The sequence below is a fragment of the Erinaceus europaeus genome, chromosome 5, assembly GCF_950295315.1.
Source record: "Erinaceus europaeus chromosome 5, mEriEur2.1, whole genome shotgun sequence".
Classification (NCBI taxonomy): Eukaryota; Metazoa; Chordata; class Mammalia; order Eulipotyphla; family Erinaceidae; genus Erinaceus; species Erinaceus europaeus.
In genome coordinates this window covers 127,875,972-127,888,856 of record NC_080166.1, presented here as the reverse complement: position 1 = coordinate 127,888,856, position 12,885 = coordinate 127,875,972, and the positions used below count along the sequence as shown (strand labels likewise).

The window sequence follows — 12,885 nt, the reverse complement described above, 5'->3', positions numbered from 1 at the left end:
CACAAACTATCAGATACTTAGAGGAAAATACTGGCAGAACTCTTATCCGCATAAATTTTAAAGACATTTTCAATGAAAGGAATCCAATTACAAAGAAGACTAAGGCAAGTATAAACCTATGGGACTACATCAAATTAAAAAGCTTCTTCACAGCAAAAGAAACCACTACCCAAACCAAGAGACCCCACACAGAATGGGAGAAGATCTTTACATGCCATACATCAGATAAGAGTTTAATAACCAGGAGTCGGGCTGTAGTGCAGTGGGTTAAGCGCAGATGGCGCAAAGCACAAGGAGCGGCATAAGGATCCCGGTTCGAACCCCAGCTCCCCACCTGCAGGGGAGTCGCTTCATAGGCGGTGAAGCAGGTCTGCAGGTGTCTATCTTTCTCTCCTCCTCTCTGTCTTCCCCTCCTCTCTCCATTTCTCTCTGTCCTATCCAACAACAACAACAACAATAATAACTACAACAATAAAACAACAAAGGCAACAAAAGGAATAAAATAAATATTAAAAAAAAGTTTAATAACCAACATATATAAAGAGCTTGCCAGACTCAAGACAAGAGACAACAAGACAACAAATAACCCAGTCCAAAAATGGGGGGAGGACTTGGACAGAATATTCACCACAGAAGAGGTCCAAAAGGCTGAGAAACACATGAAAAAATGCTCCAAGTCTCTGACTGTCAGAGAAATGCAAATCAAGACAACAATGAGATATCACTTCACTCCTGTGAGAATGTCATACATCAGAAAAGGTAACAGCAGCAAATGCTGGAGAGGGTGTGGGGTCAAAGGAACCCTCCTGCATTGCTCGTGGGAATGTCAATTGGTCCAACCTCTGTGGAGAACAGTTTGGAGAATTCTCAAAAGGCTAGAAAAATGGACCTACCCTACGACCCTGCAATTCCTCTCCTGGGGATATATCCTAAGGAACCCAACACATCCATCCAAAAAGATCTGTGTACACATATGTTCTTGGCAGCACAATTTGTAATAGCCAAAACCTGGAAGCAACCCAGGTGTCCAACAACACATGAGTGGCTGAGCAAGTTGTGGTCTATATACACAATGGAATACTACTCAGCTGTAAAAAATGGTGACTTCACCGTTTTCAGCCGATCTTGGATGGACCTTGAAAAAAATCATGTTGAGTGAAATAAGTCAGAAACAGAAGGATGAATACGGGATGATCTCACTCTCAGGCATAAGTTGAAAAACAAGATTAGAAAAGAAAACACAAGTCGAACCTGAAATGGAATTAGAGTATTACACCAAAGTAAAAGACTCTGGGGTGGGTGGGTGGGTGGGGAGAATACAGGTCCATGAAAAATGATGAATGAAATAGTGGGGGTTGTATTGCTAAATGGGAATCTGGGGAATGTTATGCATGTAAAAAAAAAAAAAAAAAAAAAAAAAGAAGTAGAAACGCAAAGCAGAAATTGACTGAGTTTGGAGTATGGCACCAAAGTAAGAAAGCAGAAGTATACTAGAGTTTGCAGTGAGTACCTCCCTAATACTTCCTCTCCACTTTTCCAAGCTTTGGGTCCATGATTGCTCAACAATTTGTTTGGCTTTGTATGTTAACTCTCTTTTCAGTCACCAGGTTCCAGGTGTCATCAGGATGCCGGCCAGACTTCCCTGGATTGAAGACACCACCAATGTGTCCTGGAGCTCAGCTTCCCCAGAGACCCATCCTACTAGGGAAAGAGAGAGGCAGACTGGGAGTATGGACCAACCAGTCAACGCCCATGTTCAGCGGGGAAGCAATTACAGAAGCCAGACCTTCTACCTTCTGCAACCCTCAACGACCCTGGGTCCATGCTCCCAGAGGGGTAGAGAATGGGAAAGCTATCGGGGGAGGGGGTGGGATATGGAGATTGGGCGGTGGGAATTCTGTGGAGTTGTACCCCTCCTACCCTATGGTTTTGTTAATTAATCCTTTCTTTAATAAAAAAATAAATAAATAAAATAAAATAAAAATAAAAAAGAAAAAAGAAAAACAAGATCAGAAAAGAAAACACAAGCAGAACCTGAACTGGAATTGGCGTATTACACCCAAGTAAAAGACTCTGGGGTGGGTGGGTGGGGAGAATACAGGTCCAAGAAGGATTCAGAGGACCTAGTGGGGGTTGTATTGTTAAATGGGAAACTGGGGAATGTTATGCAGGTACAAACTACTGTATTAACTGTTGAATGTAAAACATTAATTCCCCAATAAAGAAATAAATTAAAAAAAAAAAAAAGAAACCAGGTGTTCACAGGGCGCTGGAGACAGTAAGAGAGCTCTGGGCTGCCTCTCTAGAAAACACCTGCTGTGCACTAGTTGGAAAAGAACATTCCAGCCACACCAGGAAAACTGTAACAGTAAATCAGGGGGTCGGGTGGTAGCGCAGCAGGTTAAGTGCTCATGGCACCACGCGCAAGGACGGGTGTAAGGATCCTGGTTCGAGCCCCGGGCTCTACACCTGCAGGGAGGTCATGAAGCAGTGATGAAGCAGGTCTGCAGGTGTCTGTCTTTCTCTACCCCCTCTGTCTTTCCTTCCTCTTTCCATTTCTCTGTCCTATTCAACAGTGACATCCATAACAATAATCACAACAACGATAAAACAAGGGCAACAAAAAGGGAAAAAAATAGGAGCAGTGGATTCGTAGTGTAGGCACCGAGCCCCAGTGATAACCTTGGAGGCAGAAAAAGAAAAAAAAAAATCAAAGATAGGGCTGGTGCGACAGTACAATAATTATGTAAACGACTCTCGAGCCTGAGACTCTGAGGGCCCAGGTTCAATCCCCAGCACCACCATAATCCAAAGATAAGCAGTGCTATGGCCTCTCTCTCTCATTAAAATAAATAAAAACCTTATAAGAAAAAGAATATCAGGGGTCGGGTGGTAGCACAGCGGGTTAAGCGCACGTGACGCAAAGCGCAAGGACCGGCATAAGGATCCCGGTTCAAGCCCCCGCCTCCCCACCTCCAGGGGAGTCGCTTCACAGGCGGTGAAGCAGGTCTGCAGGTGTCTATCTTTCTCTTCCCCCTCTGTCTTCCCCTCCTCTCTCCATTTCTCTCCGTCCTATCCAACAACAAACGATATCAACAACAACAATAATAACCACAACAAGGCTGTAACAACAAGGGCAACAAAAGAGGAGTAAAAATATATATATATCAAAGATAAGCAAACAAGGCCTGTGCACAGTTAACGGTGACACTGATTCCACTTGCAAAGTGAAAAGGCTCACTCCCATGTTCAGTCAGCAAACATTCCATGAGCTCAGTGCCAGGGAGATGCTGGGGGTGAGAGAGGCAGGGGTCCTGGCCAGAGAAGCCACTGGGACATACATGCGTCTGTTAGGGGCAACTCAGGGAGACTCCTGGAGGAAGGACATCCGTATCCCCTCCCCCTGCCCCTCTAGCAAACCAGAAAGAGGGGCCCCAGGCACTCATGGGTCTGCATCCCACACCAGCATCTCTCTCTCTCCAGAATGCAGAGGAGTCCAATGTAAGCACCTGGACACAAAGGCTGAAGTCAATGTCCTCAGGGTGCTGCCCATCCCTGGGACCAATATAAAAGCTGGACATGCTCTTTCTCTCTCTCCCTCTCCTTCGGGTCTGCACGCCTCTAAAGCCTGTATTATCCTTTTTTTCTATCCGTGCTTTTCCTTGATAAACGCTCATCTCCCTGAAACACGGCTGTCTGTCTCTCTTGTGATTCTTCCCGGTAGATGTCAGTCTAGAACCCAGCCAGGGGGGCTGAGAAGGGACTGTGCCTTTGCCCTCTTCTCTCCTGCTCCCCAGCTACAAGGCCACACCCCACACATGTCCAGGACTGTTTCGAGCGCTTTACCTGCAGGGACTCCTTTGTTCTCTGAGGATTGGGGGGGGGGGGGCTGGGTTGGCTCTCTCTCTGTCCACAGGAGCAGAGCTATCAAGATTCTCTGGAGAGATTAAGTAGCTTTGTTCCAAAGTGATGAGAATCAGCGGGCCCTGGGATTTGAACCCAGGCCACGTAGCTCAACTGTCAGTGATGTATGAGCAAAGAAGTCGGGACTAGGGAGATAGCAGCTGGGCTCAACTCAAAGGGCCTGCAAGGACGCATTGGAGTTTATGAGCGCAGGGCTGGGGGAGACAAGAGAATGGTCCTTTCCAAACAGTAGCTACAAGTGCAAAGCACAGACAGCAATTATCAAGTCAAAATGCTTTTTATTTTCATTTACAGTTATTGTCTGATAGGACAGAGAGAAATCGAGAAGGGGAGACAGAGAAGGAGCAAGACACCTGCAGACCTGCTTCACCACCTGTAAAGCTTCCTCCCGTTCAGGTGTGGGGGTGGCTCGAACCTGGAACCTTGGCCTCAACCAGCTGTGCTACCACCCAGCCATGCAAAATGTTTTTGTTTTAAATAATTTATTTATTTATTCCCTTTTGTTGCCCTTTTTTTTTAATTGTTGTAGTTATTGTTGTTACTGATGTTGTTGCTGGGTAGATCAGAGAGAAATGGAGAGAGGACGGGAAGACAGAGGAGAGAAAGATAGACACCTGCAGACCTGCTTCACCGCTTGAGAAGCGACTCTCCTGCAAGTGGGGAGAGCAAGGACCAGGATCCTTACACTGGTCCTTGCGCTTTGCACCACCTGCACTTAACCTGCTGTGCTATCGCCCAACTCCCGTAAAATGTTTTTTTATAGATGTGAACACATCTGTGTGGTTATTCCTGAGGCGAGGGAGTCTCCCTCAGTTCCTAGCTCAGTTGTGGCTAGGGGTGGAGCCTGGCATGGTTTGCATGGAAGAAACCACAGAAGGTAAAGTTGTCAGCATGGCGTTGAGCAGAAGGGCTCCGTGAGAGACCCAGAAATCCTGCATAGTCCTCACCAGGAAGCATGGAAACTAAATACCTCACCCGACCAGTCTGGCTACAGAGAGAAGAATCTGAGGAGGGGGGAAGAAGGAGGGAAGAGGCACGTTTATTTTTACTTCTCTGTTTATTTTTACTTCTCTGGCTGATTCACAAAGACTTGTGTTCCCCAGAATAAAGGGGAGGGTCCTGGATCCCAGAGAGATAAAAATCAAAGGTAAGATCCAAAGGTCCCAGGCCCAAACGGTGAGCCCACACAGCTATCCTGAACCAGCACCTCACCCCCACACCCACGGAAGCCCACTCTGAGATGAACATAATTTCAGTGAGTCACAGCCCGGCCAGTCCTGAAATGAGGGGTTGCAGGCGGGCATGCTGGTTATTAAATGTTGGTCTCGGTAGCCCCTGGGAGTAACAGACAGATCATCTCCACTGCAAAAACAGGCTGGGTGCCCTGAGTTTGTTTATATGGGGTGTGTGTGCGTGTGTGTGTGTGTGTGTGTGCACATGTGTGTGTGTGCGTGTGTGTGTGTGTGTGTGTGCGTGTGTGTGTGCACACTTGGGGGGGCTCTTTCGAATCTTCATGCACCCTTTTTGTCCCCCCCCCCCCCACAAAACAAACGAGAGAGGTGGTATGTAGGAGCCGGAAGACAGAAGATTCAACCCATCGAGTTCTGTGCATGTTCACCCTTGTGCTTAAATGGGTTGTTGATGTGCATTCTAGCCAGACACACACCCCTCGATGCCTTGGGAATCAGGCCTGCTCTATACATACATGACAGGTTTGCATACTGGGGAGAAAGACAAAGGAGGGCAGCGTGGGGTCAAAGAACTGAACAGAGCTTTCTAAAGAAGAGACTCTCATGGCCCACCGACGTGAGAAGCAGTGCTCCGCTTCTCATTACAGCTGCACTGAGGTTCCATCTCTCACTGAGGGAATCGCTTATATCAACGCACCAGGAAATGGCAGGTGTGGGAGAGGTTGTGGCGAAAAGGGCAACTCTTCTGTGCTGCTGCAAACTGGGAGTGCAGACTGGGGAGGCCCCTCTGGGAGGCTGTATGAACAGTCCTCACATAAAAGTGGAACTACCTTATGGTCCAGCAGTACCACTCTGAGGACTCTCAAACACCCACTGGAAGGGACATTCGCACCCCTAGGCTCATAGCTGCACTGTTCACAGTAGCCAGAGAGTGGCAGCAGCCTAAATGCCCATCCACAGATGGCTGGCTAAAGAAGCTACGGGCTATGCACTCCATGAACTACTCCTCTGCAATCCAAAAAGGTGATACTGTGTCCTTGGGAACACAATGGATGCAACTGCAGGTGATTATGTGAAGGGAAATAATAAGAGATGAAAGACAAACTACCAGACGGTTTCACTCATATATGGAATCCAGAGAACTGAAACATATAGACTTGCCCCCCACAAAAAACAAACAAACAAAAAAAAAACCAAAAAAAACCAGAACCAAAGCGAACTGTTTCTAAGACTTTGTGAGAACGCTGGTGGTAATCTTTGGGAGGGTGGGGAAGCAGAGCTTTGGTGGTGGGAGTGGTGTGGAGCTATGCACCCTGTGATCTTACAATTTTGTAACCCACTATTGATCAGAAATAAAAATGGAAAGAGTAAAAATCCCTGAGAAATTCAGCAGCAGAACTCTAAAAAGGACCAGCCAATACAAGGGCTCCCACTGATGAACAGCAAATAAAAGAATGATAAATAAATAAATAAATAAATAAATAAATAAATAAATAAAACAAAAACACAAGAGGTTCTGTGGTGGTTTTCCTGGGAGTTTTCTTGCTGGCACCTTAGAGAAATGACGTGCGTGCACACACACGTGTGCAAAGACAAATGCATGCCTACACCTACACACACACACACACACACACACACACACACACACACACTCTTACCCAGTGTTGCGATGAGCAAACTAAACTCAGCCCTTTCCCAAGGGTGACTTGCATCAATGCCGACACGGCACAACAACACAGACACGCAGAGGCGTGAGTGCGCAAAGCCACAGTCAAAACCAAGGGATGCACGCACACCCTGATGTCCCTTTCTAAGGCCGATCGTGCAAGAAACCAGGATGGCTCAGAGGACATGCCGTGGTGGGGAGGTGGGTTAGCACCCCTCCCCGTCATCCTGCACCAGATGGCGACAGGCTTCCCCCTTCTCGCCCCTACACCCCCGCCCCCCCCACACACACACGTTTCAGAGCGCGTGCGCGAGCTCACTCACCGGGACCTCAAACGCCTCCTGTGTGTCATCCAGCATCTGGATTTTGATGGACATGAGCTTTCCTGAAGGCGTCGGGGGTGGCTTCTGCCCATGCTCTAGCGTGCTGATCCCCGAGTTCTCCGGGGCGCCCAGTCTCGAGCCGGGAGTTGGCTTCTGCTCTATTTCTCCCATGGTGAAAGCAGGTGGCGCGGTGCCTGTGTGGGTGGGGGGGGAAGAGAGGGCGTCAGAAGAGGAGACCTGGAGATTTAAACCAGCTAAACGGAGGGGAAGCAGGTGCGGGCTTAGAGGGGGAGCCCTGGGACTTGGGTGTGGACTGCAAACAGGTGGTTTGGTCAGCCCCTGAACATTGCAGGCTGCCATGACACGATGATACTTAAGATTTTTTTTTGTTTTTTTGCCTCCAGGGTTACTGCTGGGGCTCAGTGCCTACACTACAAATCCACTGCTCCTAGAAGCCATTTTTCCCATTTTGTTATTGCCCTTGTTGTTGCCATTGCTGCTGTTGTTGAATAGGCCAGAGAGAAATGGAGACAGGAGGGGAAAACAGAGAGTGGGAGAGACAGACCGCTTGTGAAGCCTCCCCCTTCCACTCCCCCCATGCAGGTGGGGAACCAAGGGCTCCAACTGGGATCCTTGTGCTGGTCTTTGTACTTCACGCCATGCGTGCTTAAGCTACTGCACTACCGCCCATCCTCTAAGAATTTTTTTTTACTTAAATTGATTTTTTTAATTTACAATTTAATGCGAAACAGAGGAAAGGGGGAGAAATAGGGAGAGAGAGAGCCAGAGAGGCACATGCAGCCCTGCTTCACCACTCATGAAGCCTCCCCTCTGCAGGTGGGGACCGGAGGCTTGAACCCAGGTCCCTGTGCGTGATAACACATATACTCAACCAGGTGTGCCACCCCCCAGCCCCCACAACGATACTTCCACCCTTGAGAAAAGGATGGAACCACACCCCCTAGCCGCAGCTGCCTCCCCCCCACCCCCATCAGCTCTCTGGCCCGGGATGTCACGTCCCCCGGCGGGTCCCAGCACACAACTATGTGTTTCATCCTCGGGCAAAGTTTCCGTGCGTCTTACGTCTCCTCCAGGTTTAATTGTCAGATCTTAACAGTCCCTACTGTGCATTCCCTTGCGCTGGGCATGTCATCATCATCATCGCTATTATCATCCTGTGTCTACAGTGCGGCGGCCTGACTTTTTACACATTTCAGGTCAGGCGAGAAGATAATCAACAGGGCCGGGACTGTAGCATTAGCAGCAGCTAATTATCTGTGATGGACACTGGGGCAGTGCTGAGTCACTTGGGCATCACGGAGCGAGATCAAGCCCCCAGCGTGCGTGTGTGCAGTCAGTCTGGAGAAGGAGTACGAGACATATTCACACACGCATGCGGTTGGGGTCTCCTGACTTAACTCTTCCTTCCTCACCTGTTTCTGTGGCAATAACCTGACTCGATTTGCCCCTGCCACCCACCTTTCTGCCCATTACCATGTTCTACAGCCAAGAAACTACATCAGAGACTCAGGTCTCACCAACACAGACAGCCACCCCCTGGAAATAACAACAACAACAACAACAATATGAAAACACAGGGGCCAGGTGTTGGTGCGCTCGACTTGAGCTTACATGTTACCACATGCAAGGACCAGAGTTTGAACCCCTAGCCCCACCTGTGGGGGAAAGGCCTCATGATCAGGGAAAAAGAACTGCAGGTATTTCTCTTTCTCTCTCCCTCTCTCTTACCCATCTGTTTCTCTATCAAATAAATAAATAAAAATATATTTAAAAAAAACAAATCAAGACACCAAGGTGATTTTCCTTAAGAACAAAATGCCAGGCGGGGAGATAGCATAATGGTTATGCAAAAAGACCCATGCCTGAGGCTTTCAAGTCCCAGGTTCAGTCCCCAGCATAAACCAGAGCCATCTTCTCTCCCAAAACTTCCACTTCCTCCTCCTCCTCCCTCCCTCCCCCTCTTTCCCTCTCCCCCCCCCCAGAAATTCTTCCAGGCTTTTTCACACGTGGCTCTTAATGCTGCCAACACCTTCTCAGCCTGAAAGCTTCCAACAGGTGCTTCAAGCCACAATTCAGACCCACGCCCCAGCCCCGGCCCCCGACGCAGTGTGCAGACTACCCTGCCCCTGCCGCCCATGACCCTGCCAGGTCTCAGCAAGGAGGGCAACCCTGGCTGCATGCGCTGCTTTCCCACCCCCACCCACCTGCCCACTCGGCCAGGGCACTGCGAGCACACTAAGGCGCCTGTCTGCAACAGTCTGGGGCTCTCAGCCCCCGCAGGACGCTTGGCACAGCACGGAGTTCAACGCTCAAGAGGTGAAGAGCCAGGGTGGGGGGAGGGCGCAGGTGGTGACACACGTTAGCATGCGCACGGACCTGGGTTCAAGCCTCCGTGCCCCACCTGCAGGGGGGGACGTTTCATGAGCAGTGAGGCAGCAGGTAGTTTTCTTTCCCTCTCTCATCTCTCCTTTTCCTCTCAACTTGTATTTCTACCCAAAACCAAAAAGTGAGTTAAGGAGTGGACAGGGAGGTGGCTGGATGAGCAGAGCACATGAGGCGCCAATGTGAGGTTCCGAGTTCGATTTCCCAGCACCACCTGCGATACTGTTCATCCTCTCCCTCTTCTGTGAATAAACAGACTTTCTTTTCTTTTCAACAGAGACCAAGAGGCAGAGGCAGAGAGAGACCACAGCACTGAAGCTTCCTTCAGTAGAGTGGGGGGCTGGGCTGGAGCCTGGGCGGCGCACCACTCCAGTGAGCTATGTCTTACACTTCGGAGAGCATTGTCACCCGTCAGCCCTTCTCCTCGGGAAGCACCATCGGCTGGCGGGCCTCATGGTGCGTCCTCCCCGACTGATCCTCATTCCTGTCCTCAAAGGTCTGTTTCTGGAAGGTTCCAAATGGGAACACCTGCCAGGTTCTCAGCCAGCGCCCCCAACATTCTCACTATGACACGGCGGGGCTGGCTCTGAGGTCAGAGGGTCACAGGCCAGACAGTCACTCAACCCCAAAGGACGTGACTCTGGACGAGGCCTATGGGGGAGGGGGGGAGAAGAGACAGACATTTTCTGCTGCTCCGTTCTGCCGCACCCCCTCCTTCTCCCCAAGGACCACCCCCGCCTCTCGGGTCCCTGTTCCTGCCACTGAGGCTCACAAGGCTGGCGCCCTCCCCCTCTCTGGCCTCCAGGATCTCAGGGCCTGCACAGTTCCACTGCTCCCAGCAGACTATCTTTCTCTTCCATTTCAGACAGAAAGGGACAGAGGGGGGGACAGGTGGAGGGAAGAGACACCACAGCCCTGCTCCACCATTCATGGAGCAGGTGCTGTGCATGGTGCTGCCAGGAGGAGCCGGGGACTCCAACTCAGGTTCTCTGACACGGCGAAGCGTGTGCCCTGTCTCACTGAGTGCTCACTCCTCCCCTTCTGAAGGCCATCTGTGACTTTCAGCGTCTTTATGGAAGGATTTAATTTCTGTCCTAAGAAGATTAAATCAAAGCAAAACCCACTAGGGGGCAGATGTTAGGCTAGCTGATTGGGCACACACACTACCACGCCTCAAGCCCCAGGTTCAAGCCCCAGGTCCAACCAGTGTGTGTGTGTGTGGGGGGGGGTTCAAAAGTGGTGGAGTAGCGTGCAGGTGTCTTTCCTTCTCTCTCTCTCTCCTTCCCTCCCTTTCAAAAAAAAAAAAAAAAAGGATGGGGGAGGGAAATGGCCAAATGGCCACCAGGAGTTATAGAATCACTGTCCAGATACTGAGCCCCAGTGATAACGCTGGTGGCAAAAATAAACAAGGGGCCTGGTGGTGGCACACCTGGCTGAACGCACCTGTTACAATGTGCAAGGACCCGGGTTTGAGCCCCGGTCCCCACCTGCAGGGGGAAAGTTTTGAGAGTGGTGAAGCCGGGCTGCAGGTATCTGTCTCTCTCCCTCTCTATCAACCCCTTCTCTCTCAATTTCTGGCTGTCTCTATCCAATAAATAAAGATAATAAAAAGTAAATAGATAAATAAATAAAACTGTCCTGTAGAAAGAGCTAAAAAATGTGACCGGTCAAGGTGACAGTGAGGTTGCATCAGGGGCGCCTGGTCATTCTGCTCGGTGCCTATTCTGAAATACCTTCTCTTGTGTCCACTCGGGCGCTGCCGGCCTTTACATACTATCTACAGTTAAACCAAAATCTTCTCCCTCTGGTCTGCTTTTCTTTGAAATTAATAGGTGAAGTGTATCGCCCACAACTGCCTAGTTAGCCTCCACTTTGCAGGACTCTTATTATGAACTGCTGGGAACTGCTCTTACTGCTGCGCATCAAATCTCCAGGTGAAAAGCTGGGGAGGTTTGGCCTAATGGCTTTTATGCAAAAAGACTTTCATGTCTGAGGCTCTAGGGTCTCAGGTTCAATTTCAGTACCACTATAAGCCACAGCTAAGCAATGCTTTGCTAAGAAGAAGAAAAAAAAAAGCCTAAATATCCATACTATGGTTCTGTTAACTTTGAAAACTGTATAACCCTCTCATATAAATAATAGTATGGATCTTACCTATTTAATTTGTTTTTTTAATGAGAGAGAGACAGATGGGAGGGGGAGGTAGGCAGTAGCACACCTGCTAAAGTGCACACATCACAGTGTGCAAGAACCCAGGTTCAAGCCCCCGGTCCCCATCTGTAGGTGGAAAGCTTCACAAGTGGTGAAGCAGTGCTGCCGGTATCTCCCTGTCTCTTTTCCTATCTCCTCCTCCCTTCTCAGTTTCTTTCTGTCTCCATCTAATAAATAAGTAAATGAGAGAGGGGGAGATCAATTAAACCCAGGGCCTCAGAGTCTCAGGAATGAAAGCTTTTTGCAGAACCATTATGGTGTCTCCTCAGACCAATACGATGTAAAATAAAAACAAAACAGGAAAAAAAAAAAAAAAAAAAAGACCTACTACTGGACACCAATGTGAAATGAACGAGCCACATTTTCAAACTGTTCCATCCACCAGGGGTGGGAGTTGTACATCCCTCCCAGAACTACCACTAGGCAGGCAGGATCTCTTCCAGTAGGCGTTTCCTGCTCGCGGTCTCACGGCCAAAAATAAGTACTCGCCCTCCAGAGAAAAGGATGGTGTCACGTTGCCTTCCCCACCGACCTCCTGTGCCACGTTCTCTTGCTCTGGGACGACTTTTGGAAGCTTCAGGGCTGCCCGCCTACCTGTGGGCCTCTGTGCTGGTCTGCACCCTGCCCCCACCCCACAGCCCCCAGAATGCACAGGTTGATTGGGGAAGGCTTGGCCACTCTGTCTCCCATGACACTGGGACAAAGACATGTGGCTGAGGTCACATGTGTCCTGCCGGGGGCTGATGACAGAGAAGGCTCCACACTCCCACCTCAAAGCTACCAGCTTCCCAGTACAAATGCATTTTCTCCTCATTCAGACGAGCCAGGCAAGGGTAATGCCAACTTCTCCAAAGCTGGGCTCTCCAGATCCCCCAGATGAAGACAGGCTGCCATTTGTAGCACCCCGGCAATAAAAAAGAAAAGAAAAGAATCACACTGGGGGCTGGGCAGTGGCACTCCTAGTCAAATACCTGAGTTCTAGCCCCTGATCCCCATCTGAAGGGGAAAGCCTCATGAGAAGAGAAACAAGTACCACAGGTCTCTCTCTCCCTCTCTATCTCCCCTCCCCCCCTGAATTTCTCTCCATTGCATCCAATAAAAAATAGAAAAAATGGCCACCAGGAGCAATGGGTTTGAAGTGCAGGCACCGAGCCCCAGCAATAACCCT

General features: G+C 49.5%; 1 protein-coding gene across 3 annotated transcripts in view; it reads right to left on the bottom strand.

Annotated features, from left to right (window-relative positions):
- Positions 1–12,885, bottom strand: part of FARP1 (FERM, ARH/RhoGEF and pleckstrin domain protein 1) — a 222,512-nt gene that overhangs the window by 144,342 nt on the left and 65,285 nt on the right. For all 3 annotated transcript variants that reach the window (XM_060191788.1, XM_060191789.1, XM_060191790.1), the window contains one exon: positions 7,104–7,297. In XM_060191788.1, the coding sequence (XP_060047771.1) occupies positions 7,104–7,274 (171 nt within the window). In that variant the 5' untranslated portion in view covers positions 7,275–7,297. The remainder of the gene's footprint in view (positions 1–7,103; positions 7,298–12,885) is intronic.